General features: G+C 43.7%; 1 protein-coding gene across 6 annotated transcripts in view; it reads right to left on the bottom strand.

Moving 5' to 3' along the window:
• The window catches only part of znf536 (zinc finger protein 536), a 248,000-nt gene that overhangs the window by 62,249 nt on the left and 159,669 nt on the right, over positions 1-26,082 (bottom strand). For all 6 annotated transcript variants that reach the window (XM_086190368.1, XM_086190411.1, XM_086190387.1 and 3 more), the window contains 2 exons: positions 22,910-23,068; positions 13,910-15,646 (listed from right to left, as the gene is read on the bottom strand). In XM_086190368.1, coding sequence (XP_086046494.1) covers positions 13,910-15,646; positions 22,910-23,068 — 1,896 coding nt within the window. The remainder of the gene's footprint in view (positions 1-13,909; positions 15,647-22,909; positions 23,069-26,082) is intronic.

Raw genomic sequence — 26,082 nt, 5'->3', positions numbered from 1 at the left:
TTCTTGTTCATTTGTTCAAACCCCCCCCCTCCTATTTTGCTTTTTGAAAAGGGGCCTGGAAGCACTTCCAGCCAGTGCCACGGATAATCAGGGGGCTGTTTTTGTCACGCTACACACCCCCCCCCCTCCCAAAAAAAAGTGACGATAAAATTAAACTGAGAAAGAATAAAGAAAAAGGGATGTATTCGTTCATCGCTTTTGCGCCCAGGACAGATGATGCGGCCATCTTGAGATCGTTTGTCATCTGTCGGGTGGTGTTGACCTTGCAACAAATGCCGACCGTTGCACTGATATCATCTTTTACGGCGAGGAGGAAAAAAAGATAGAGGGAGGTAGACAAAAAGAGAGAGAGATGGGCTGTTGTTTTCAGTAATAAAGACAACATTTATGTCTTCCATTCGTGCTGCCAGTTAAAAGAGGCACAAACATGGAAATCCATTATGGAACGCTTCTTAAAAGTGTGACCAATCCTTGTTCAGTCAATTAGAGTCTGGAGACTGAGAATATGATGTTTGTCTGTTTAGCCCCGACGCATACTGATCAGCCAGGATTTGATGATGGAAAGAGAGATGTTTTTTCCACATAGAAGAAGAGAAAACAGGGAGAGATGGAGGGGCAGCACAGCAGCCAAGCTCTGCTTATCTCTTTTCTTCTCCTCTGCTTTCCTGCTACCCCCCCTCCCCATATACAAAGCATTAATGTGTGCAGCTATGCGCTTTGCCATTGTTCTGTGTTTAAAAGCTTAAAAAGGGACGTTGTTTGTGTAACTGGCAGAGTTAGCGGCGCACGGCCGTGTCCAAAAGCCTGTACTTAAAGTTGCTCTGCGAAAAATAGGCCGCATAAAAGGGAGTAATAGAAAAGCAGTTAATATGAGCGGTTACCCCAGAATGAGCGGGGATGAGGTTTCACATTAAAAAAGATTTATCTTAAAGTATGGTGCTAATCCCTCCAGTTTTAATCCCTCCTCCCCTCCTCCTCTTGCAGCACCCTTTTCTTTCCAGCCTAATAAAAAACTATAAACCATAAAGTTCTTACAATTTCTGGAAACTGGCAAATGCACAGAGCCCTGATTTTACAAGGATTCCTGGCCAGTGAATCACGGAGCTCGGAGGACTCATCCCTCTCACAACAGATTATTAAACGAAAGAGGAAGTCACAGGGTACAGCCGAGGCTAACAAGGACAAAGGGAAAAGAGACGGAGAGAGAAGTGCATGTTTGCTGTGACCTATTTGATGATTATCGTGGCGGCGGCGGCGGTGGCAGTGAGAGGTGGCGGAGGGTGTTGCCATGCTCTCCGTCTCACTCGACTGTGTCATACAAGCTGGATGGATGCCTCTGTCCACTGCAAGCTGCTTGAATGAGGAAGCATATGGGTGCATGAGAACCTCAGCCCACTTCATGAATATTTGATTCATATTTCCTGTGTGTGTGTGTGTATGTGTGTGTGTGTGTGTGTGTGTGTGTGTGTGTGTGTGTGACCGACGAGGGAGGGAGAGAAAGGAGGAGAGAAAGAACGGAAGGATTTTTCTTTTTTTTTACTTGTCACTGCAAAAAAAAATCCCCCCCCCCCCCCCCAAAAAAAAATCACCAGGCTCACTTAGTGGCATTCTAATCATAATTGCCAATCCTGAATACACATCTCTCATCGCTAAACATATCGAGTGAAAATGAAGCTCATATAACGGAGGAATCAAAGATACATGGGGGGGTGAAAGATGGAAAAAAAAGTTCTTCCGCAACCAGTAAGCGATGAGGATCAGGGGCCAGTTATTAGCTCAGCTGGGGAACAAAGAGCCCCAGTGTTGGAGGGCAGCTTAACGCTGAGCCAGTTACTGTACCTTTCAAAACTAATATGTAACCATATCTGTTTTAAAAGGACGATTCATATTACTGTGAATCCATGAGGAAAGTTGTTCCCATCCCTGCGACCCAGGAAACTCTAATCCAGCTCGTAATGACCCTCAATTGCAGGCCTGGCCTTTTGTGGAAAAGTGTCCCATTTAAAAAGACGGGGGACATTAATTTTTTGTAATGATGTAAAACATCTTCAGCTTTTTTGACAGCACAATGGCGCTTATTGTGCTTTACTGTGACTGTGGCGACTCCAAAGGTCGGCGTGGATGTCGCCGGGCAGACAAGGGTGGTACTGAATGAAAATTAGGTTATATGTGATCAACTAAGTTATTAATCAGATTAAAATGGATTCCCTCTGCCTGCTGTTTAACTAGGCAGGGAGGGGAGGTGGGGGAGACAGAGTGAGGGGAGGGAAGGGGGGGGGAGGCAGAACAATAGCAAGCGTTTACTCATGTAGGCAAAGAAAGTCATTGTTTTAGAGGTGAGGTCATGACTCGAGATGAGAACTCGAGGCCTTACAACAGGGAGAAAAAGCCTACTGCTTGTCCCGTCTTCACCGAAGATTCAAAGATGGAGGCACATCCTACAACCGTGGCCGCTCTTTCTCAGGCCTCGTCTCTTATCCGGAGAAATCCTACCTGCAACTGCAAACCTGAAGCGGGATTTTTCATGTCTTTGACGCACAATATCGCCCAAACATTTAGGATTTATTCTCTGCTCTTTAAAAGATGTGCCCCTCCCTGAATGCCCCCTCGCTGCATCCAGGTAACCTCTCTAATCCTGATTAAATCACTGTAATTAGAACGAGCACAGCTCCTCCACCCTCTATACTTCCCCAATAAAACAATGCAGCAGCTTAAATCCGGTCGCTGGGATTTGCAACGCAACAATGCAGTTTACATCCATCTCTGCTGAGGAATTAAGTGCATTTTCGAACTGCTAATGTTATAATGTTGCCGGCTTATTTGTCTGCATGCCTGCTATTCTTATTCCCCTGTGTAGTTCCTCTTCTCTCCCCCTCGCTCTTTTCCGAGTGCAACTTTGTTTATTTGACTCTTATTTATTTGTTTCTCTCTGCGCTGTTTGATGTTTGAATCAAACATGTTTTTAGCGAGTGGTCGGGATCATTCCTTCGCTACGGGAAATAATGCAAACTTATTTGTCCTTAATTGCTACAGAGCTTTTCAAACACGCCAACTCACTGCCAATGTGTACATACCTGTGTATATTTTTTTTTTGTTTTTATTGGTATCACGGCGTGCCTCCATTGATGTGGAATAACAGAGGAAATAAAAGTTGACATAGTTTCTTCATTTTTTTTACCCCCCACCCCCTGTTTCCCTCTCCCTCTACCTTGCTCTCTGTAGTTTTTTATATATCTGTGTTTTTCCTTGAAGTTGCTGCGGCTTTGTCTCATTATGTGTCGACTAGCTGCGTAAGTGTAGTTATTATGCCTGTGCGTCTGTGCCTGGCGGTACTGCTCTGTCTCTCTCTCTCTCTTTCTCTCCCTCTCTCTCCCTTCATCGCTAGTGTCTCTCCCTCAGAGGATGAGGAGCTTTATGAGAACAACTCCTCTGAGGCATCCTCCTCACATCTCCAGGGCGCCTGGGGAAGAGAACGTTGCATTCTTAAGAGGAGCAACTCAAACTGAACAAAGTCTACAGGAGTCAGGGAAGAAAAGAAACAAACAGCAAACTAACGAGATGGGAAGCAGAGATCATGTCAAATATATCGGGTTGGAAGGCCAATTTATAACCCATTGTTTCATGTTTTGCAATATCGAATACAACGCGCACTAATGCGACGATGAGTGTGCATGGAGGGGGAAGGAGGAAGATACTGCCACGTATACATAAAAGCACATACACACTCACAAATATACTGTATGAATGTGATCTCCAGCTCCCTCTAACCTCCCGGCTCCCACGCTGACTTCCCTTCTGTTTTCCCATCCCGCTTCTAAAATAATGAATAGAATAATTGTCATGTAACTTTGCTATCATCCAGCATTCGTCTCCATTTCCTTTTCAGGGGCAACTCGATACTGCCCTTCATTCACTGCATAGCATTTCCAGGAAACGTGATGTGGCCAATATCATCAGAGATATTACGGCTGAGAGAGAGCAAGACTATGAAGCCTTTTCAAAAAGGCTTTCAGCAGGTGATATCTGGGGAATTAGCGAGGGGAAAATATTTTTAGAGTTATCATATCTGCAGGGGGAGAGAAGAAGAGAGCGAGAGCAACAGGTACCATCTTTAAGACCTGACAGCAGCTATTACACTTAATTGGCCTCTGAAAACTACCTTATTTGCACTTTTGGGTGACAAGGCGTTAATTCACCTCTGCAAACTGGTAATATTGTTCCGAAATAGCACCTTGTCGTCGCCAGCCGTCAAGAATGTCATCTCAACGTAGCGGAGGCACACAATGAGAGTTAAAGACCTGGTGTGTGTGTGTGTGTGTGTGTGTGTGTGTGTGTGTGTGTGTGTGTGTGTGTGTGGGGAGGGGGGTATCGCTTCTTCTTCTTCTTCTTCAGTAAAAGACAGACAGACAGGCCTCCAGACGGCTTAATCACTGGAGGAGCCCGTGCCCTCCAGCAACACAGAGGGAAAGAAAGACAGAGTGTGAGAAATACAGAAGGGAGGATCCCTGAGTGTGGGAAAGTAGAACACAGATCTGAGAGGAGCGGGAAGCAGGACTGGCTTCCATGCACAGTCAGATATTGGTCAAACTCTGGTTAAAGTTTTAATCGGGTTAAGCTGTTTACAAGACCCTTTGCAAGCATGCAATTCAATTTGCCATGAATAAACCATTTAAGTGAATAGTCTGGTCCAGCGACAGCGAGGGAGGGAGAGCGAAGGCATTCTCTGACTCAAAACAATATCACTGCCCATCTGATTGTGAAGGCAAAGGATTTTTGCACAGACAGGATTTCTCACAACAAGTAGGACAAAAGTCCGTTTTATTTAGATGTTATCTCATCACCTTTTCCATACAGAGCGTCATCATATTACACTCAATATTCCAAAGAAGCAGGCTACAATGAGAAAGACAGAGAGAGAGAATTCTGACTGGATGAGAAGCAGCCCAGCGATCATGCAAGGATTAACTTTTTACAGATGAAGTATTATTGTTCCACTCAAAAAGAGGAAGTGAAGTAACGTGTTTCTAAATTCAGTCAATTGAGGAATGTTCCTGCTCCAGCCTTACTTGGTCTGGTATGACCACTAGATTATGAGCTCTTTAAAAAACAAAAAAACACACACACACAAACCGAACCAGAAACCATCTGCTGGACCTGAATTTCAACAGCCACTTTAAGACAGATACACCACGAACTGACAACACTGAAGAATATTTTCAGCACTGGAATTCTCTAGGAGACTCGAGTACAGCGATAGTATCTTTAGAGGTCTCTCCCTAAAAAAAATCAATCAGGCAGCTAATTCAGAGGGCTGCCGCTCGAGTCTGAGACCAGAGGAGTGGATCATATCACTCCAGTCCTGAGATCTGAACAACGGCTTCCTGTCCGTCACAGAATCAATGTTTCTGTCGGTTTACAAAGCACCGAACGGTTCAGAGCCGAGCTATGAACCATCCGGCTCGTCTGGTCTGCTCTCTGTCCACGTGGAGAAGCGGCTTTCAGTTTTGTCCGGAAGAAACCGAAACTTTCAGTTCTCCATTCATAAAATCAAACTTGAGACTTTTTTTTTAATTGAATCTGCACTTTAACCTGGGTCTGCTGTATTATCGGTCTTATTCAGATTTCCTCCTTTAGCATTTTTGTTAGCAATCTGTGTCTATTAAAGCGTTAGTTCTCTGCCTCTGGGGTAGATGGATGCATGAATTAAAAAAAAAAACACCTGCAAAGAAATGGAACGCGTGCAGACGTTGCTTCAGATATTAACAGTAGGCAGGAAGCATCAAGTCCACGCTTCATCTCAGTCTGCCATCATGGCTCAGTCGAAGACACATGAAGACCGACAGTAACATGATTGATGGTGTTAAACATCTTTGCGATGTGGAAATAACAATTCAAGGACATTTCCTTTCGAATGCAGTAACTAAATACTGTATGTCACCTGCTTGATATTCTAATTGCGTGAGTTTCTTCGGTGAATTATTATTTTTTTTCAGCACAAAACAGCACCCGCAGGTTGATGAACCAACACTACCCTTTAATTCCAAATGAGGAAAACCCTGCTCTTTGTGCCGGCGTCACAACAAGACAGATCTCAGTGATGACTGCAGAATAACTGAATGGCATCAGCTCCAGTATTGAAACTTACAGAAGTCAAACACAAAAGGAACAAAGGTCTGACAGTGAGCAACAAAAGGGTCTCAGGTGTATAGCTGTAAAGTGCTGTACGGCCTTGTTGCCATCCAGGCATTGTGGAGCTGTCTTCGCGATCACCAGAGGGAAACAGAAATGGAGGCGCAGCCAAAGTGACAAAACCTGACTGTAGATGCTCATCTGGTTTCGATTTTGAAATTCATAATTTTTGTGGAAAAAGTCTTTTAATCACTACACTTGAATCTGCTTAATAGATGACCGGCCACAGCTGGATAATCCATCTATCCAAGGCCACTGAAGCAATATGTCACGACTGCCTGTGGTATATTGTTGCAGAGGGCCGACAAGCCCCCTTAACTGTGATAGAATCACAATATACCTCTGCCTGGAGTGATATATTGCTTTTATAAAAGGGTTACAATTATGGCAAATTGAAAGCTACAGACTGTTTTTATTAACATGTTCATAAAGCTTTAAATATTGTTCTTACAAAGAAATACTGGCTGCTTCTGCGCATACTAGCAGTTGCTTATGCAATCTTGTGAGCTCCAAGTCAGGGGCTGGGGGGGGGGGGGGGGCATGACTGATCCAATGCTATCTTGACAACAAGGAATAGTATTAACCTCAGTACGGAGGTTTTAAAACATGCTTGGTTTTGCTGCTGGCCCTTCAGAGCTGAGTCAACAAATAGCATAGCTAACGTTAGCTGCGCAGCTAACAATGACATGGATACCGCCTTCAGGAAACTCTGCAAACCACCTTGATATTGAACTCCTTGTGTAACAAGATGATAAAGTTGCATGTTTGTACATTAATCAGTGAGGCCCCGTCCCCCAGAAACCCTACATTCCAGCAGTGGTCCAACATGAATCCTGGTAGTTTTATCCCACTTGAGTGATCCTCAGAGCAGTTGTCTACGCTCCCTATATCACGGCCATTATCCAATTGGATTGGGAGATTTTTATTACCCATACTACCTCGATTATAGATGATGTCATGTAAATTAGACCAATACGCATCTCCTGCTTTTCCTTAGACGAGAAGTGTTACCTCCCTGAACTCACAGACCCACTTCTAAGTTTACAGAATGATTATGCAGGTGAGATATCTGTCTGGCTCATTATTAAACACAGGGGTGTCTGCACCGTAAGTACCCCTGCCCTTTCCACTTGTCAAAGCATTTTGTGTTAGTGTTTATGTGCGTGTGCATGTTTGCTAGAGACAAACAGCAACCAAATTCATGGTAATTAACCACCTGATGAGGACAGTATTATTGGCAATTACCAGGTTTTGCATTATCACAAGTTTTAAATGTGTGTACAAGTGTGGGTGTGAATATTCACAAGCAGGTGTGTGTGTGTGTGTGTGTGTCTCTCTCTCTCTCTGTAAGCTTAAGGTGCAGAGATAACACGGCTGATGAAGGGGGGTGGGGTTGAGAATGAAGTCGCCAATGCCGTTGACAACTCAAGTTCAGTACTTTCAAGAACGCAAAACTCCCTGAGGATGCTGAAGCCCCCAAACTCAACCACAGCTCCATCTCAGAGAGAGTCAAGTTTTCGCTAGTTTTCAAAGTCCAAACAAACACCCCAGGAAAGCAGCTGGGAATCAAATTACTGCGGCATGTATACGCTTCAGTCGGCTTCTTGTCGCTCCGGAGTTCTGTGCGTGTTCCGTAGGATCTACGGTGGTGATTAACTCAGAAGTCAAACAGCGAACTGTATCATCATGGCGGACAAAATGGCAGACTTTACTCTGTCTCACTTTGAAGAGTTGTCCGTTATTTATTTATTTTTTTAATATTTGAGTTAATATTTGAATTCAAGTTGAACTTGTTTCGATACGTGATGAAGGAAGATGAACCTGAAGACAGTCAGACTGACACTTGCTGTGATTTCAAGGACAAGGACACACTTGGCCAAATACATCGATTCTAGCCCGCTCATGCTGGGATGACAACAGCCGCCCAAGTAAATGGCCAAGCTGTAGCTGTAGCTCAGCTAAACCCTGGATGCACACTTCCTGACTGGAAGTTCCTGGGATGGAATCAACATAACGGAAGAGTTCATCCAACTTACAGCCAAGTGGAAAAGGGAACGTTTTCCAAAGAGCGAACTCACGCTTGGCCTGGTACGGCGCTGAAGCACGATGGCCCCCTCTCGTACCGAGCGGTGGCGAGAAATCTCGTGGGTCTGACGTTGTACTGACACGCTTTCAGAGAGGGCTGACAAGTCTGCAACCCCAAATTGTTGGTTCACTACATAGTTAAAACACGGACACAAGCAGCAACACAAACGTCCTCAGGGCCTCATCGTGTACAAGCGTACCGCGATAATTTAAAAGACTCTTGACATTAACATGTGAAATCAATGACAATCATACGAAACATTTTTAAGTAAGATTAGGGATTATTCCAAGAATTTGGTGGTATGAGGGGTTATATCAGAGAAATCACACAATGGGGAGAATTTAGACAATGAATGGATGGAAAGAGATTGCAGCCAGAATCCTTGCCAGCTTAATTCATGATGCACAAAAAAAGGAAATATAAATAAATCCCATCAAATCCCATCACATGCTTAAATCAAATGCAAATACTGAGCTTAAACGACCCTGTTCTGAAATATACTGCCTCTGGGGATGCATTACTCTTTCCCTAGTGGTATTTTGTAAAATCACCCCAAAACAACAAAAGGTGTCTGTTCCGTGTCTGCAAAGTTTATAAGTGAAAGTGAAAGATTTTTAACTTTATCATTCATTCAAATCCAAACCCTTTATTTGAGCTTTCTAATAAACACTGACTCGATCGTGAGTCACCGGGTGGTGAGTTCTGTTGTTATGTGTACATAAAACAAATATTCTGGATAGTGTATCTGTGTTGGGCACCAGCACACGTGGCCTCCACTACATGTGTGTGCACCTTGTGTGTGTGTGTGTGTGTACGCGCACTGTGTGTGTTTACTTTGTGTTGAGCTGTCGAGCTTCATTTATTAAACCTACCTTTCCTCTACTTAAAGCAGAGAAAGTGAAAATTACACCAGTAATGCCAACTGTGATCCACTACATCTGCGCTTCACAGTGAGCCCACCAGTCCCACCATATGTCTTTAATTACAGAACCTGTTTTACACACAGACACACACATGCCTAAGCCTTTTATTACAATGACCTGCTCTTTACTCAACAAGCATGCGTTTGAATGCCTCTGCCTACTCATCTATGAGCTGTGTGCTTGTGTGTGTGTGTGTGTGTGTGTGTGTGTGTGTGGTCTGTATGTTTCTTTCGTGATGTTCTGATAAGACCTCACTGCTGGTGGGTTCAAATCCTGAACAGTGCAGTCGGGCTGCAGAGCGTTCCCTCAGACAGGGGTAATTGGCCACTAGTGACACAACCGCAGCTGCAATTAAGAAGAAATCCAAACTCTTTCTCCCTTTAACTGGTGCATGCAAGTATTTTTAAACACATGTACACGCAAGTGCAGATGTGTTGAAGTTGTAGATTAAAAAGGCCAATGATTCATGGCAGGACTACACGGGGCAAACTGAAAACTCAACTTTCTACTTGTTTTACATGTGCGCAGAAGCAAAGGGAACAAAAGTCACTGCTGCCTTCAAAACAGAGTCCAGAGTTCTGTTTAATTAAATCGGACTTGCATGTAGCCTATAGTCAGCCGGGTCTACTTCAAGACGCTTCAATACACACAAACTGTAGTGAAATACCATCATGCCACATATACTAACTTTACTGTTGTTGTTTTTTTTTTCACTTGAGGAATTTTTCCATCCCAAACTGAGAGCCACAGAACGAAGAGATTGAAAGTAATAAAATATCTTCAATATTTTTGACTACTTTATATGGTTTAAACAGTTAAATTCCATCATATTTTGCTCATATAAAAAGTGAGCTTCAAAACCTGAAAGCATTTTGTTTCTTTTCTTGTGGTTGAGGAACGTTCCTCAAGTCCTTCCAGGCAAGTCTTTCCCACTCAGCGGCCATCGTGGTAACGCCTCCAGGCAGTTATTTCAAGCTAACAAGACCAGGCTGCTATCTAAATGAACAGAGAGAGAGCCATAACTGCATCTTCAACGGTCACCGGGGCTTCAGAACTGCATGTATAGAATCATTAGTCTAATCAGATTAAAAAAAAAAAAAGGCTGATGGAGTTTGTTGACTGTACCCAAAAACAAGCTTCAAAGTGTTGGTTTCCTCCAATTACATCCCAGACAGGTACGGCTTTTTGTACATTACAGTGGGCGTGTCTACGCTAGCCTGAATCTACTCTGTGTATTGAAGGTAGCTCAGATATTTCACCGTCAGCAACCAACGTCTTGGGACGACTTCTTTAGAGCACGACGTGAGAGCGCTTGTGAGTGGCCTCCTTCTCAAATTGCGAGAGGTGCTCGGCTGTGCCATTTTCTCCTCTGAGGTCCTCCATCCACGTCTCTGTCAACACTCTCTCTCTCCTGCTTGTCAATCTCAACCTTCAGGAATCCTGCTGCACGTTTAAATGAATGAGGGGGTGGAGGTAATGTAAGTAATATGATGTGAGGAGCAATGTTCGCAAGCAGTCGTGGCATGTACGCCGCTGCTTGAATAATGTAATACTTCATGTTTGATAATGCATGGCTATAGATAGGTCTCCACTGCAGCCAAGTATTGATTGTGTTAAGCACATCTACAGTGCAGCAAATGGTGCGGGTTCATATCAATCTTTACACTGTAGCTCAGTAACCAGATAGCTTGTCTGAATACTGAGACCTCAGGGCCAGTGCTGCTGTTAATGACATTTATTGATAAACCCAATTCCTGGGCCAATTTAGGCAGGTGTAGTTTAATACCACAGAAGTGTGAATGTGTGCTTGTGTATGTGTGTGTCAGAGTGCAAGTAGATTCATGTGCATTGTACCCCCGTCTCCCCTCCTCTGGGCATACTAATGAAGAGACGGCCACTCCAGACGTGCGGCGCGTGCCCTACAACACCTCCCACAGATTCAGGAGAGAATTTCGATATTAATGATTTATGCTGTATTTGCATACAAACCTAATGCAAACCCACTCCAGATAATCACATTTTGCCAGGTCTGAATTGAGTTTTACGGACGTCTTTGCTACCCCCACTGTCTCCACCCACCGAATAACTGTGGAGTGTGCCGCTCTTGCTCTCCATGCTGCAGGTGACCCCTCCAGCACAAGAGGTTTACAAGTGGACCCATGAAGAGGGACGGAACAGTGGTGCATTTTACTTTAAAATAAGTTTTCTCATACAAGTTGTATCATGCATTTGGAATGTACGATTAAAAAGCATCCCTAGCAGATCCGGCAGCAGCTGTCCTGACGACAGAATTAGCAGCAGCGCAATTTAAATACAGATATTTATTCAGGAACTGTACTTCCACATCACTTGAGTAGTTCTATACAAATAAAAGTAAAGTAAAATTGAGAAAAGTCGTTTTTTTTCTTCATTATACAATACTATTTTCTACAAATGTCATTCTTATTGAATGATATTAGATAATTAGAATTGCATTAAATAATTGCGTTCAAGTAGAAATCATCATCATCATCATCATCATCATCATCATCATCATCATCACAATCATAAATTCTTGACTTGGAGCCAAAGATTTGTTCAGTGTCTTTGACCTTTGACCAGCAAAGACTAATTTGGCCAAGTTAAAGTTTGTGTCAAATGTAATGAAAATCCTTCCAGGTTCAGTAGAACGGGAATGACATGATGTCACAGTGACCTTTGACCTCCAAAAACTTATCAGTTCATTGTTGAGACAAAGCGGGTATTTGTGCAAAGTTTGAAAACAAAAAAAAGGGCACGATTAGGAGACATGCGATGGATGAATGAGTGAATGAATGGTCCACCAGATAACACACCATTTCTGGCCAGGTGTGTGCAGATTATAAATAAAGTTATTTATTGACCAAAAAAAACGAGCAAAAGATCTCTCCACTGTCACTCAAAATCATCACCTTATGATGACTTCAAATGCTGTTGCACTAGGGGTCATTCACGCAGATGTCTCTAATCTGCTTTGATCAGCTCGGGAATTTAAAAAGTTCAAAATAGCAACAATAATTCAAATAATCATCCCCAGTCATGGTTCTGAAGTGATTACAAGGCTCCAGCCACCTCAGTCCCTCACACTCGCGTCACACCACCTCTCGATTCTGCTCTTATTTCCTGCAGTCTTCTATTTGTCTCTAGTGCTGGACATGGAAATATCAAATGCAGGGAAGTTGGATAAATAATGAATCGCTGCAGTTCCTCTTCACAATGAGCGTCTGACTCAGACTTGGACAAAAAAACAACATGTAGAAAGGCTTTTGTTCTGCACAGAAAGTCTTATCTATAAAGGTCAAGCATTCCGAGTTGCAATGGGAACTGCCCACATCACATTGCTGGCTTTCACAAACCTCCTGATTAGACAGTGAGAAGGGCATTTCTCACACAAAGGCATTTCTTGATTAACGGAAATATATACAGTACATGTCTGTATATATTTAAGATGTAAAATGTCCTTGTTCACGTTAATACACACACAAAGCTCGCTTCCTTGACAACTGATGCTATTTTATCATTTGAGAAGGTCAGACGAACTGCTTCATTACCAAAGAGGTCACTATTATTGCAGGTTAATGTATGTTCTGCTGCATCATTATGAATTTATACGCAAACAAAAGCTCTCCAGTTCACAGCAGGATTAAAATGCTCTGGATATGCACAGATGAATCATTGTGGACTCCCTACTGGGCCATTCTGAATGTTAAGTGGACAAACATTATTGCCTTAAAAAAAAAAAAAAAAAAAGATGAATCAAAAGTGTTAAGTGGACTAATATTATCAAAAACAATTTTTTCATCTACATGTAATAAAATAATATGCAAATTAATTAGGTATAATAGGGTACTACATATTTGGCACCTCATAAATAGGTGCATTCATTCCATCATTTCTGCTAATAACACATTACTTGTCCTTTACAATGCAACATCGAGGAGCAGTGTTTGAAAGGATCTCAGCTAAAGCCAGGATTTAATGGACTTCTGTGGCCTGTAGAAAACTCTACATCAACTTTGGGGTTTTTACTTTCTTCCCATGGAGACACTTTACCAACCGCCCCTAAACTGCAAAACAGCACAGTAAAAAAAAAAAAAAAAAACTGAGACAAAAAGAAAAAGGACTTCCTTCTTCAGTCTCAAGGAGCAGCTGTAACCTTAGCTGAATCATGAAAGTTGGCAGTTCATTTTTCACAGGGTCATAGATCGACGAGTCTTATAAAGTAATGGGCTTTTGGGAGCCGGCTTTATGAGAACTAAGATAGTTAAGAGACATGTGGAAGAGATGGCACAGGGAGCTGAGGTCCTGCTCTGCCTCACCCGGGGTTCTTCCCTCCTTGCTGTGGAGCGAGAGGGAGGCGCTGAACTCCCGGTAATATAAACGTGTAATAAAGATTAATCTGTTGCTAGTCGCCAGGCTGATTACTTCTAAACTTGCTTGAAATAAGGCTGAAATCACTTCAGAGCCAATCTCTAGACCTTTAGTGAGGGTGTGAGACTCCTCTGTGAGTGTCAGAGGAAAAAATGTATATGTGTTTGTGTTCCCTTTGTATGTGGCGGTGAGAAAATTGAGTTTGGGTTCCAGACAATTTGTGTCTTCGTATGTGTTTCTGCGCTGGCATAGAGGTTTGTGACGATATGCCTGTGTGCTGTACAGTGATTACAGTGCTTGCAGAGGTTTAACAAACACTCACCAGGTGCATCTGGCCTCTTCATGCCCCCTGCAGGGGCTCCTCCCACTCCGCCACCCAGGCCGTTGAATGCGGGAAGGCTGTCGTTGCTGTAGGCTCTGAGGACTGACAGCATATTCATCTGCTGTTCTAGGTGGGTCTGCTGCTCAGCCTTTAACAGTCCTGGAGGACCTCCGGGAGACAGGAGGCCCAGACCCTGCTGCCACTGCTTCTCCAGGGGCAAAACTTGCTTCTGGGTTTGGGGAACCATTGAAAGCGGTGTCATAGCGGAGGAAGACGCAGCCAAACCAGCGCCGCTCATGGGGGGCAGAGAGGAGTCATCTTGGAGCTGTTTGGGGTGGTTTTGGAAGTGGTCTGAAGTTGGACTGTCTACTTCCTCTCTCTCCATGTCCATTTGCCCATCTTCATCTCTCTCTTCCTCCTCTTCAGCCACACACCTCTCTTCCTCCTCTTCATCAGAGTGATGCTGCCCTCTCTTGGGGGTGGCTGAGGGGGTCTCACTGGTGCTGTGCACCCCAGCTTTTACCACCTCATCATCAGATCCAACCTGATCCTCGTCTGCATCTCCACAGGAGCCCCTCTCTACAATCTGCTCCTCCACAGCTGAAGGTGCTGCCCTGAAGGCCTTGCTGGGTAGATCTAATCCCTCCTCAGATATGGTCATATAGCCCTGCAGTCCCTGGGTAGCTCTGGGGGATCCATCGTACAAGCCTCCGAACCGCCTGTAAAAGTCACTCTGGAAAGGGTTGTAGGGCTGGTCCAGGTGGTTGCTCCAACCCAGCTGGTTTCTTTCTCCATCCCTCTCACCATCTTTTTCAGGGGCCACAATCTTGGCGTTAGAAGCCTCTCCATGTACTTCTTTGCCTGAATCAGACCGTTGAGGTGGGGCTTTACCCAGGTGGTTGGCCTGGAGGTGTAGAGCCATGAGCTCCAAGGAAGAGGTGGAGAAAGAGCAGAAGAGGCAGCTATGCCATGCCACGTTATCATGGATGGTGACTGAGGAGCCAGGGAGAGCACTGGATGCAGACTCAGGCCGGACCGACACGGACAGATCCAGCGGCTCATACTGGGACCCGGGCTTCCCGGGCTCTGAGTTTTGCTTGGCTTCAGCCTTTTCTTCTCTGTCCGGGTCAGCCAAAGCAGTTCGCTTTGCTTTGGGCTCGCCATTATCATGGTAGAGCTGGGCCTGGATCTGGACTGGGCTCTGGTTGTCCTTCATGTCCTTTTTCATAGAGCTGAGGACGAAGTTATCCATGAAGGCTTGGAGAGACCCTTGAAAATGAACTCCATTTCCCATCATGCTTTGGTAGGCCCTGCTTAGATCGGAGAAGCTGGCGGGACTATCTGTCGCTGTTGAGACCAAGGAGGATGGGCCATCGGCAGTCTTCAGGCTCTCAGCTGAGTCAAAATGACGATCTCCACGCTCCCGATCTCGGCCGTTTGGAGACATGATGCCGGCGGAGGCCCACTGATGTGGCAGCAGCGGACCTGCCCTGAAGTCTAAGTTGGGAGGCATGCTTTTGAAAACATTACGGAGGACATCTGGGTGGGCGAAGCTGCCACCACTGGCTGTCTTCCCATGGTCCTCTTTGTGGTCAGATGAAGGGGTGTGGCCAGAAGACGGACCTAAAGTGGTGGAGCCGTTTTGACGCTCACGGTGGTGGCGCTCCAGGTGATACTTCAGGCTGGCAGACTGGGTACCAGCATAGTCACAATGAGGGCACCGGTAGGGTTTCTCTCCTGAGAGGCCAAGAAAGAGACAGAGAAACAGAGAAGCAGGGAAAAGAGTGAATAATTAACCTGATTATTAGACTGACTGGATATCAAAACCTATTTACTGGAGCAGGCAATGTGGACCCTAGGGTCATGTAACCTCCCTGAACAAAGAAAATGAGGTCAAATGAGTAGAGCTCACAAAAAAAGACATGCATTCCATTAACTATGATAACAAAAGAGAATATTTCACAATTGCAGTAGCATCGTTAGACTCCTGTAGAAGGGAGGGAACGCGTGAGGAGAGGAAGAAGCAGTTTAGCAAGAAAGATAGAGTACATCAGAATGAGATTCTAACAACAACGGTTGTTAGTAACAACGAACAAGATCTTGCATTCAACCAACAACCCTGTCTCTGGTGTGTGTGTTGGGGGTGGGTGGGGATGTGGGATATAGGCGTCTGAATATGGGTCGATCCAGCTCGATCCAGCTCCGCCAAGTGAGCCATCACTCACATCAACACCGTAAAAAACATTTCGCCATATGGTGCTTTCAGTCCACTACAAGAGATAATATTTTTCAACTGACAGCAAAACTATCTGTCGGAGAGTTGCGGCCGAGGGTGTGTGTTGCCGTGCATCCTGACACGGGTGCCTGCGGTGGCCTCTGTTTTGGCCTCATGTGCCTTGGCGATGAGGGTGCAATTTTGTGGACATTCCCTATTTGCAGTTTATCTTGGGGAGCATAAATCAGCCTTGGCACAAGATCTCCACTGCCACAGTGAAGTGCACCGACAGCAAATATGAATAATACGCTCAGAGAAAAATAAGTCAATGAGTAACCAAAACAAAAAGAAATGTGCAAACGACATATGTGAGCCACATGCTTTTTGTAATGAAGCCCTATGATTAAGAACAGTATGATTCACTACAGGATACACAGATCAAAGTGATTTATATTGTGGTAAAAGAGGGGTGAATCTATTGTGTAACATTTACATATATTTATTTATGCTGCACATCCATATTCATGAATATTCTTGATAATGGTATAACACTAGCATAATTCTGCCAGAAGTGGATCTTCCATTGAAACGATACTTATGTTGAAATAGAACACATCCTGCTAGCAATTATAATAGGCTTGGAGTCTGAGCCAGATTTAGATTCATTAAACAATGAACAGAGAGGGAAAAATGCAAAGCTTGATTTTTTTTTTTGTGTGTGTGTGTGTGTTTTTTTTTTTAAACATACATATAAAAAGTTCCCAGAGTGGAATTTCTGTTAGAGGGATAACAGTGGCTGTGAAGAGAGAAAAGGATCGGTGGAAAATGAATTAAAGGGGATGTTTGTCAAATGTATGCACATTTCTAAATATACAGAATGTGGCCATAAAATGTTTAGATTATACACATGGAAACCATTTTACAAAAGAAAAAAGGCATTGTTACGCAAGGCTGGTTTGAATGATTTAAGTCGGGCTGTGTAGTAAATCATGGATATAATTAGCAAATGGCATACTGCTCAAGTAATTTATCATTATTTAGAGGGCACCATTCCAGAAAAAGACTCTGCAATCTGCAGACCTACTGCAGAGTTCTCAAATAAAGGGCCACAAACACCAACTCAATACAATATTGATACAGGAGAGAAAAGAATGGGAGTGTATACAAAAGAAAATAGAAGGTGGAAACGGAAAGAGAGACCTGACTAAAGATAGCAAGACAGTGATTTCATATCTTTTCTCTTACACTAGAGTGGCCATAAAGCATCGAGTATATTTAAAATAAACCACATGAGATGAGCTTTTAACCCAATAAGTGCTTCTCCTGTGAGCTGCCGAACACAGGCTCAGTGCTGATTTAATAAGGAAACGTCCCTGATGCAAATTATCATTCTCAATTCCTCTAACTGGACAAAATGATATTCTAGGAGCCAAATTAGACAGAAATTAGACTGATCTGCTTTTTTTCCCCTTGTAAGAGGTTGTTAATGTTCATGGGGGAAAATAAAGATAAATGTCTACATATAAAATCTAAATATCTAAAAGGAGAATGAAAAGCAAAGACTGCGCTCCTGTTTGATGTTTACTGAATAAAAATAAATGTCCTGAAATAGTGATCCGTTTATTCCAGCTTTGCCCTTAAAATTAAGCGTTGGAGTGAGCGAGAGAGACGACGTGTGCATTTCTGCATCGACTTGTGTTAACGTACACCATTTGGAGAGTGTGTGAACACATGTTTATGCGTGCGTGTCGGCCACGTCGTGCGTGTATGTGTTTGTGTCTTAGAGAGCCATTTGGACTGGCTAAGACATCTGCTCCATCATACGTCAGGGGCCTGGTGTGACATCTGGGGAATATACTGTATCCTGCCTTGCAACATTACACACAATTTACTGCTAAAGGTCATTATGTACCCGTTAATCCACTTTTAATTGATATCAGCGCAAACAGCACAACCTCCCAGCCACATGACAGATCACCGCCGCTGCAAAACCCGGAAATTACTATTTGGGAGTTAAAAATAGAACAGAAACTTTTTTGCTGTTGTCTTCTACTGCAGCTTTTCCAGCTTTGACCTGAGCTCAGAGGCATCTAAGTGCCACCTTTGTGGGTACAAATCTTCCTTGCGCCGCCACAATCTGCTCCTCCACTGCCTGTTTTCACTTCATCTTCTCCTGATTTCATCTGGCTTTGTGTGACTTGTGAAAGCACCATAGAAACTAGTACAGATAAACACCCCAAACCTATTCAGAGGGGCAATTAAAATGGCTTTATAGATATGACATACTGGAAGATACATTTCCTTTTGGCCGGAAAGATGGAAAAAACAACACCAGAGGGATGTTTGAGAGGTTGACTAGGGGATAGCTGCTACTTCTGCTTAAGTAACTGAGAAAGCTTCTAATGTTGCCACGGCGATCAGCTCAGAAGAGTCACACCAACATGCGCGCTCAGAGATAGAGCTTCACCCGAGTTGATGTGACAGCTCGACGATTCACATTCACCACCCTCACTCCTCCCCCCAACCGAAAATATTAATAATTAAAAAAAAAAAAAAAATTAAAAAATGGATTGAGGTCAGCTGAGAGGTTATGCTCTCGTGATGCTTTGTCTCTCGGAATGAGGATAAATAAAAAATGCAACTCTTCACTTCGGAACCTTTCCTTCTATTTACTGTACGGTTCTGTTAATTCTGTCAACCAACAGGCAAGGCAGGCTGATGCTGAGACTTCTAGGCCTTGAATTAAAGGTAAAGGTCTACTTTTCAATAAATACATACATATTTATATATTTAAAAAAATGATTAGAAAATAATTGAACTAAATTTCCACAAGGAAACAGGTGCTGCAGTTTTAAACAAGTGCCCCTTAAAACAGATGTGGCGGTGCAGCTTCATCTCTGGATTTGGTTCATCATTGAGGATTTTTACCTGGAGTCCATTTTTCTAAAACAATGAAGCCCAGAGGACACTGAGAATATCAGAGTTTGGTGACACACACTCCATCAATTCATTGTTGGATTTGGAGGTTTTTGTGGGATTCGCTGACAGTGACAAAAGTACAGTGTTTCAACAGCCTTATCACATAAGTTATGGTGAATTTGGAGAGGGGCGTTTCGCCATAGAAGAACAGAATGTGTTGTCAGGAAGTTTGGATCGAAGTATCCGTCTAATGGCAAATATGATAGATCCAATGTAGCAGTGTCACGGTGCCGGAGCAGAAGAAAAAGGGCAGGGATGACGAGGAAGATCTCTCTTGATTCCTCCTGATTGCAAGGTTAGGTTAAGGTTAAGTGACACCTCTCTCTTCCTCCCTCCCCCCTCTCCACATTTACAGGTGAGGAGGGACTCGTATTGGTTATTCCACCCCGCCTGAAGATATGTGTGGCTATTGTCAAGAGCAAGGACCTTTTTTTTTTTTATTTTTTTTACACACAGCTGCTTACTGCTAAATAGTGCCTTGTCCAGAAGGGGACAATCTGGCCCTCTAATTGCTGTCACTGAAGCCTGGATTCATTATGTGACTTTCCCATTAAAATGTGAGCATTAATTTGTATAATGAAATATCACCCTCTGCAGTGTGTTCATTAGCTGTGGCCCCACACTGAAGTGCCACAGTCGCACAATGTTAGCTACCTAGAAAACTGTGGTTAATTTTGCTAATGGATATTTTCCCACTCACTATTCAAGAGGAAATTAATACTGTAACATTAGCTCTTTAACTTTTGGAGAAATTTAAATTCACTTCATTTCTTTCAAGCCGGCGTTAGCCTCTCATTAATCTCCATGTTGCGATACACAATGCAGCGCGGACCGGCTCCGTAAGCAACTCCATTGTGTCACTCACGTCGCATTAGGATGAAGGGGCGCTTGGCTGTCGTCTGTGAATCTCTCCACATTGTCGCAGAACCGCAGAGAGGATCTTTGGCTGCTGTAAAAGTCATCTTGTGGATGTAATCAGGATGTCACAGTGGAGCTGGTGTGATTAGGTTATAGGGATGATTTAAAGGCCACATGTTGGGGATGCAGCAAGCTGTTTTTCTTTCCACGTGTAGAGGACTACGCTAAAGCTCTGCTTAGATGGGCCGGCATCCAGGAATATATATTCCATTATAAAAACATCCTCGCTAACCTTCATCGCTAGTTGAATAGAGTTTTCCACATTAAGTGAGATCAGAGAGCAGAATTGTAAAAGATTATTTGTGGACGAATTTTGTCAAAGGCAAGGCCTAGGTTGAGGCCTGAGATGATATATGTCCCTTGAGGGGATCCATACTGTATCACTCAAAGCAGGCATAAATCAGCTCTCTCACCGCCGCCAGATAACAGATGACCCCCACAACCACCAGCGGCACGTTTAGGCAACACGTCGACACACACAGAGAAGTGTAACGGATCTGTGGGTGGCCAGGCTGTGACCTGGATGTGCTATTTAACACACGGATCCTAATTATGTGAGTACACACAAGGCATGTTAATATGCTGCACAGCTTTTACTCCGATTCCTCTCCAGGTCTGAAGTACAGTATGTGCCTCTTTTGAAGGCAAGCAGAGGGGGTTACAGTACGGGTGGTCTCCCATTCTGCCTTTCTGCCTTGCATGGGGAAGAAGAGGAGGAGGGGGGGAGCTAAGGAGAGTTAGACAGAGAAGGAGAATAAGAAGAAAAGAGAGCATTGATTTTTCTCAGCTGTAAGGGATTTCCAATTTCAGTTGTGAGCGTTTTAGCCTTGGCGTCTCTACTGGCACTCAAGGATTACTTAGTTGTGAAGTAGAAATTGACAATAAGGTCAGGACGGTCGGACTCGGCTTTTCAAGAACATCTTGAAGGAATTGAAGGGTACAAATCTCGGATTGGCAGAAATTACTCCAAGACATGAAAAATGCTTTCTTCATTTGTGTTTTGGCTCCTATTACAGTGAAGAATGTAGCGATATAGTGAGAAAAATGTGTTTTCAGAAGAACAATGCAGGTGCTTGTTTGAGACAATTCAAAGTTGCTATGGTATCTACACGTGACTATCAAATTATTATTATTTTGATCTGGGGTTTTTTTTTTTTGCCATCACCCAGAGTACTACAGGCTTCCACCTTCATAGAGTTGTTGGCCACACGATGAACCAAACAGTCAGAAGTTTTACCAGGTGGACGCTGTGTCCTCGCCGACCAGAGGAGGCGCGAGTGCAGCAACCAGGACACACGCCCTCAACTGGCTTCCCACCCACAGACATGACCAATTGTGGCTGTAGGGAGGCCTACAGTGAGTTCAGCGGTCACTGGTGCTATCTTAATCAATATTGTTGTTTTCATCTTATCTTTTGTCACTTGACGCCCCCCCCCCCCCGTCTTTTTGCATACATGTCTCAGAGCTCCTGAAACAGAGAGGATGTAGGGGAGGCAGTGAAAAGCCTGCCAAAGAGTCCTTGATAAAAGCTGAATTGTTGCAAACGTAACGTTACTGCTTGCCGACTGTACAGTCACCCAGGTACCAGCGGAGGTGTCGCTTTTCTCTCTGTTATGACAAATGAATAACAGTGTTAACTACTGTCGTGGTATACAGCGTGTGAAGTTGTTCCCCTGGGATCTGGGAAATTTATTGTTGACCAAATCCTTTTTACCACCCAAAAAGAATAAAAAAAAACCCCCGTCAAAATAAGATCTTTCCAGTTTGTAAAAATCTACCCCCCCCCCCCCGCAAACAAAAATAGAGAAGGGGAATCCAGCCATAAATCCAGACTTTATTCACCAGGCCCACCAGCTAGAACCAAGGTGTCCTCTGCATGGTCTAATTGTGACTTTAACCTGGATAGTCAGTGGGGCGTTTGTACCTCGCAGAGGGTTTGAACCCTGGCTACCGTCTACGGTCCACATCATTAGTCTGACTGCAGCCTTCACCTCCCAGCAACAACCAGGTTATCACGGCGCTGGCTGAGCCCACCGCTCCAAGGGTCAGGATGCTTGACTGAAAACAAGCTGAATCTATGAGCCACATCATCTCACGCATATCCCCAAACTGTGGACAGGCCGGCTTTGTTTTTGCTTGAAAGTTATTGAGAGTTAGCAACTGTGAAATTGCCCTCCGAGTGATGTCATTTTAGGACACTGAACCCTTGTTCGGTTAAGTAGAGCTCAATGAAATAATGAGTAAGCCTAAATGACCTTAAGCCTGGATGACTGGGACACTGTTTCCTCATTTCTTCAGTGCTGTTTCGTTGTTGTTTTTTTGTTTATTTGAGGAAATGACACAGAAAAAAAAAATAGTATGATTGTAATGAGTGAACTGAACAGGCTTATGTGAGAATGACAGTATGTGTTTCTGGTGAACTGGGATCACCGGGTTCTTATGGTTCTGCTTTTTTCGGGACATGGTGATACTGTGATTTGGAAACTGTGACCATCTGCGCCCTCAACTTTGACGGGAGGTTTTGTACAGTCAGTGGGAGTCTTTCCTACTTCCCTTCCCTCTGATAGACAGGAATCTATTTGAAAATATTACCTTTAAGTCTGGCATCGGAGGAAATTCAGATTAAGGACTTTCAAGAGACAATGAATGCAGTATTCATCAATTACAAAATTGATATGCAATCAATTATTCTGCATCTTATCCATCATACCAGAGGTGGCGTCCAATATCAGATTAGACCAACCGTCATTAACCGATATATCAGTCTAACCCCAGAAGGAATGTCAGTACAACTGTTGAAGTAAATTTTGCATGAAGTGCAATCAATATTTCATTGCAGGAGCGAAGCCTACACTTGCACGTGGCCGGGCGAGCGCTGATGTACTGACCTGTGTGTATCCGCAGGTGGACTTTGAGATGATGGGAGGTGCGAAAGGACTTGCCACAGTAGGGGCAATCTTTAGAGGACGAAGCCAGACTTCGCTCACGGTGCTGGGACAGAGACGGCTGAGCGCTCCCAGCTCCCTTCCCCAGGTCCTCCCCAACATCTGGAACACACACAGAGACGAGACAAGGAGGGAAGGACAAAATGGAAGGTGTGGTAAGTGTCGCATTAAACCAGCCGGTCACACATCACGACACACACTTTCTTGCCTGTCTTTCTTTGGACAGCCATGATCAGAAGTATATTCTAAGTATAGCAGGGCCCTAAAGTGACGCACGATGCACCCTCCAGCATCTGTATGAGAGCTTTCAGCTACCTGTCATGTACTCCTAACACTCAAACACCAGAGTCTGCAGCGGGACACGTGTTCAATCTCCATTTATAACCACTAGTTTCTCATTTTCACCAGTGTGTTGGGACTGTACCCATAACAAGGGATTATACGCATTCTGCACACAAAAAACTGTTTAAGGAAATATCATTTACACATGGACACATTCATTAAGACACATTTGCGCCTTGCACGTTGATATCAGAAAGAGAAAAAAATATTTTATTCCCTTTCTGCCTTCATGCTTTGTGACTCCAGAAGGCAGAAAGAGCCAGGCATGTATTCTTCGCTTGACTCTGTCAAAGGCAAAAATTTCCCAAAACATCAGTTTTCAAACTCTAAAAGTCATCGCTGGGTATAATCTACATCTTTACCCAGCTACATGCTCAGTAACCCACAAACACTTGGATTTGACTTGAAAATAAACCTAACTATAACCCCTTTAGTTCAGCGCTACAGTGAATTTGCATGTAGCACGACTAGCCGGTGCGCTCAGCTGAATCAACTCACTCAAGCTGAACCTGAAGTGTTTGAGTTTGTTAGGTTTTTTTTGTTTTTTTTGTTTTAATCTCAAATCAAAGGAGACGTTAATTATAAAGACCAACGCGTTTGAGAGACTGGAAAAAAGCACAACAGTTTTGGACAGTTTTGTTTTGTTAGCTGCCAGTCACCGTAGCTGCACGCTAAGTTTACGCTACATATACTCTAGGTATATATGTGGCTGAACCTTTCTGAATTCTGGAGTAACAAAGCAGTAATGCAGAAGAAAAAAACATGTATTTTTGAGCTTAAGGCACCCTTTGGGTGAAGTATTAGTATGAGGTATCGATACATCAAATCTCAGTCTTTTAAAAAATGTATTTTTTGGGGGGGGGGGGGTTAGTGTTGTAAAGTGGCTTAGAACTAGTGGAGATTTATTAGTGATAGTATCAGATGATCTCCACTTTCTGGCTGACTGGTAAGTGTACTTTCCTCCCTTGAAACTATTCTAATGGTAGCGTTGACAGCTGATAATATATCCACTTAATTACAATGAAAATTCCCACAACACGTTTCTGTCAAATGTATTAATCAGGTTCTTGAGCTTCTCTATTTTCCTCTGTGACAGAATGCTGACAGTTCCTAAGCTTTTGAGTTTCATGGCTCTCAAATAACACCCTCCCCCCCCCCCCCCCAACAAAACACCATCTTCCTACACCTGCTTTGTATTTTTTTCCTGTTATCCGCATCATCGTAGCAAGCATATGCTGTATTACAGTCAAAATTAACAGTGCTATATAAGAGAGACGGACACAATGAGAGAGATACGGTAGATTTGGCTGCGTCAGCATCGCAGGATCTCCTCGCGTCTCTCTATCTTTTGACAAGGAGCTGTCAGAGATATGATAGGGTGATAACGGTTTTGACCCTGCCCTCCTCCGCATGCCAAAAAAAAAAAAAAAAAAATCCAACCCCCCAAAAAAGTGATGATGTGCAGTTTAGTGCAACAGCAGTCTGTTATCAACGCAATCACCTTCTGAATATGAATCTCGGGATGAGTGATGACAACCTGGGAATGTGTTGACAGCAGCATAATCCGAGGTGAGGATGTCACCATCAGATTGTGCTGGTCGTGTTGTACGGCTGCTTAAGAGCCTGTGATGTGTAGACAGTCGTGAGAGTAGAGTTCAGAGGCCTGAGCAGCACAGTTACGCTCACAACGGGAAAGAAGAAAAAAAAAGGCTTAAAAGAAAGAAAAGGGAAGGCAGACGCTTGATATGTTGATTAAAAATATCTATACTAGTTCCAGTAGCACTTGATGGACGTCGCTGTGCAGGAGGTTCAACAACAGCACGCAACTGTCATGATGGATTTAATAGCAAATTCGCTCAACAATGTTTCAACTTTTCATGCAGGCTGTCAAAATCAATACTTATTTATCTAAAATGGCAGCTGGACAGTGTGAGCTGTCATGAACTTTGTGCAGCAATAACGCTGACCTTTCAAAGAAATGCAGTGCATAAATAAATCCACAGTAGTTAACATCATGGCTGCATTTCATCATGTACGCACAAACATATCCATGGGTGAAAACATTTAGCACGTCAGCATGCGAGTGACCCAAAGAAGTAGAGATACAAATAAAAATGTATTCATTTTCTTTCTTCCAGTCTGGCACATGATTTGGTATGCGGATAGTTGGAAGCCATAAATAAAGAAAAATGAAAGAATAAAAACCCACTTAGGCAACCCCCCCGCCACACAATAAGAAGCATTTTTTAACAGTAGCCTAATCTTCTCCTCTCTGCCACACCCACCCTATTCCACCCCTCCTCTATTGGGGAGTCAAATAAGGTTTACAGAATGGAAATACCCAAGTCAGCAAGTCCTCTTCCACGCTGACACTAAACACACGACTCCATTCAGCAGCGCTGCTATCAGGCTGAAGGCTATTTATCACAACTGAAACTGAAAGGAAACCTAAATGCAAGTCTGTGACAATACGCAGATCCTAAATAGCAGCTGCTCCGACTCAGTCTTGGCAATTCTGTGTGCTCGTGGGGGTGGGGGTGGGGGTGATGAGGTGGGTTGGGTTGGGTTGGGGGGGGGGGGGGCGGGCGTTAGGAGCTGAGAGTTCAGTTTTTAAAAGAAGACGTTAAACTGTGAATCTGGGTTTAAAATGATCTCACTTTTCACAGAATCGTAATCAATATGTGATATTACAGAGGAGAAGCAGAAACGAGTGGAATATTTGCACCTGCACGCTGACAGGAACGGAGATTTGCCCCTGCAAAAGATAATTAATG

This window comes from Aulostomus chinensis, chromosome 2, assembly GCF_037954235.1.
Source record: "Aulostomus chinensis isolate RoL2024-O1b breed Wild chromosome 2, RoL_Achi_v1.0, whole genome shotgun sequence".
NCBI lineage: Eukaryota > Metazoa > Chordata > Actinopteri > Syngnathiformes > Aulostomidae > Aulostomus > Aulostomus chinensis.
Note: the sequence above shows the minus strand (reverse complement) of the source record. Positions and strands in the feature narration are given on the sequence as shown.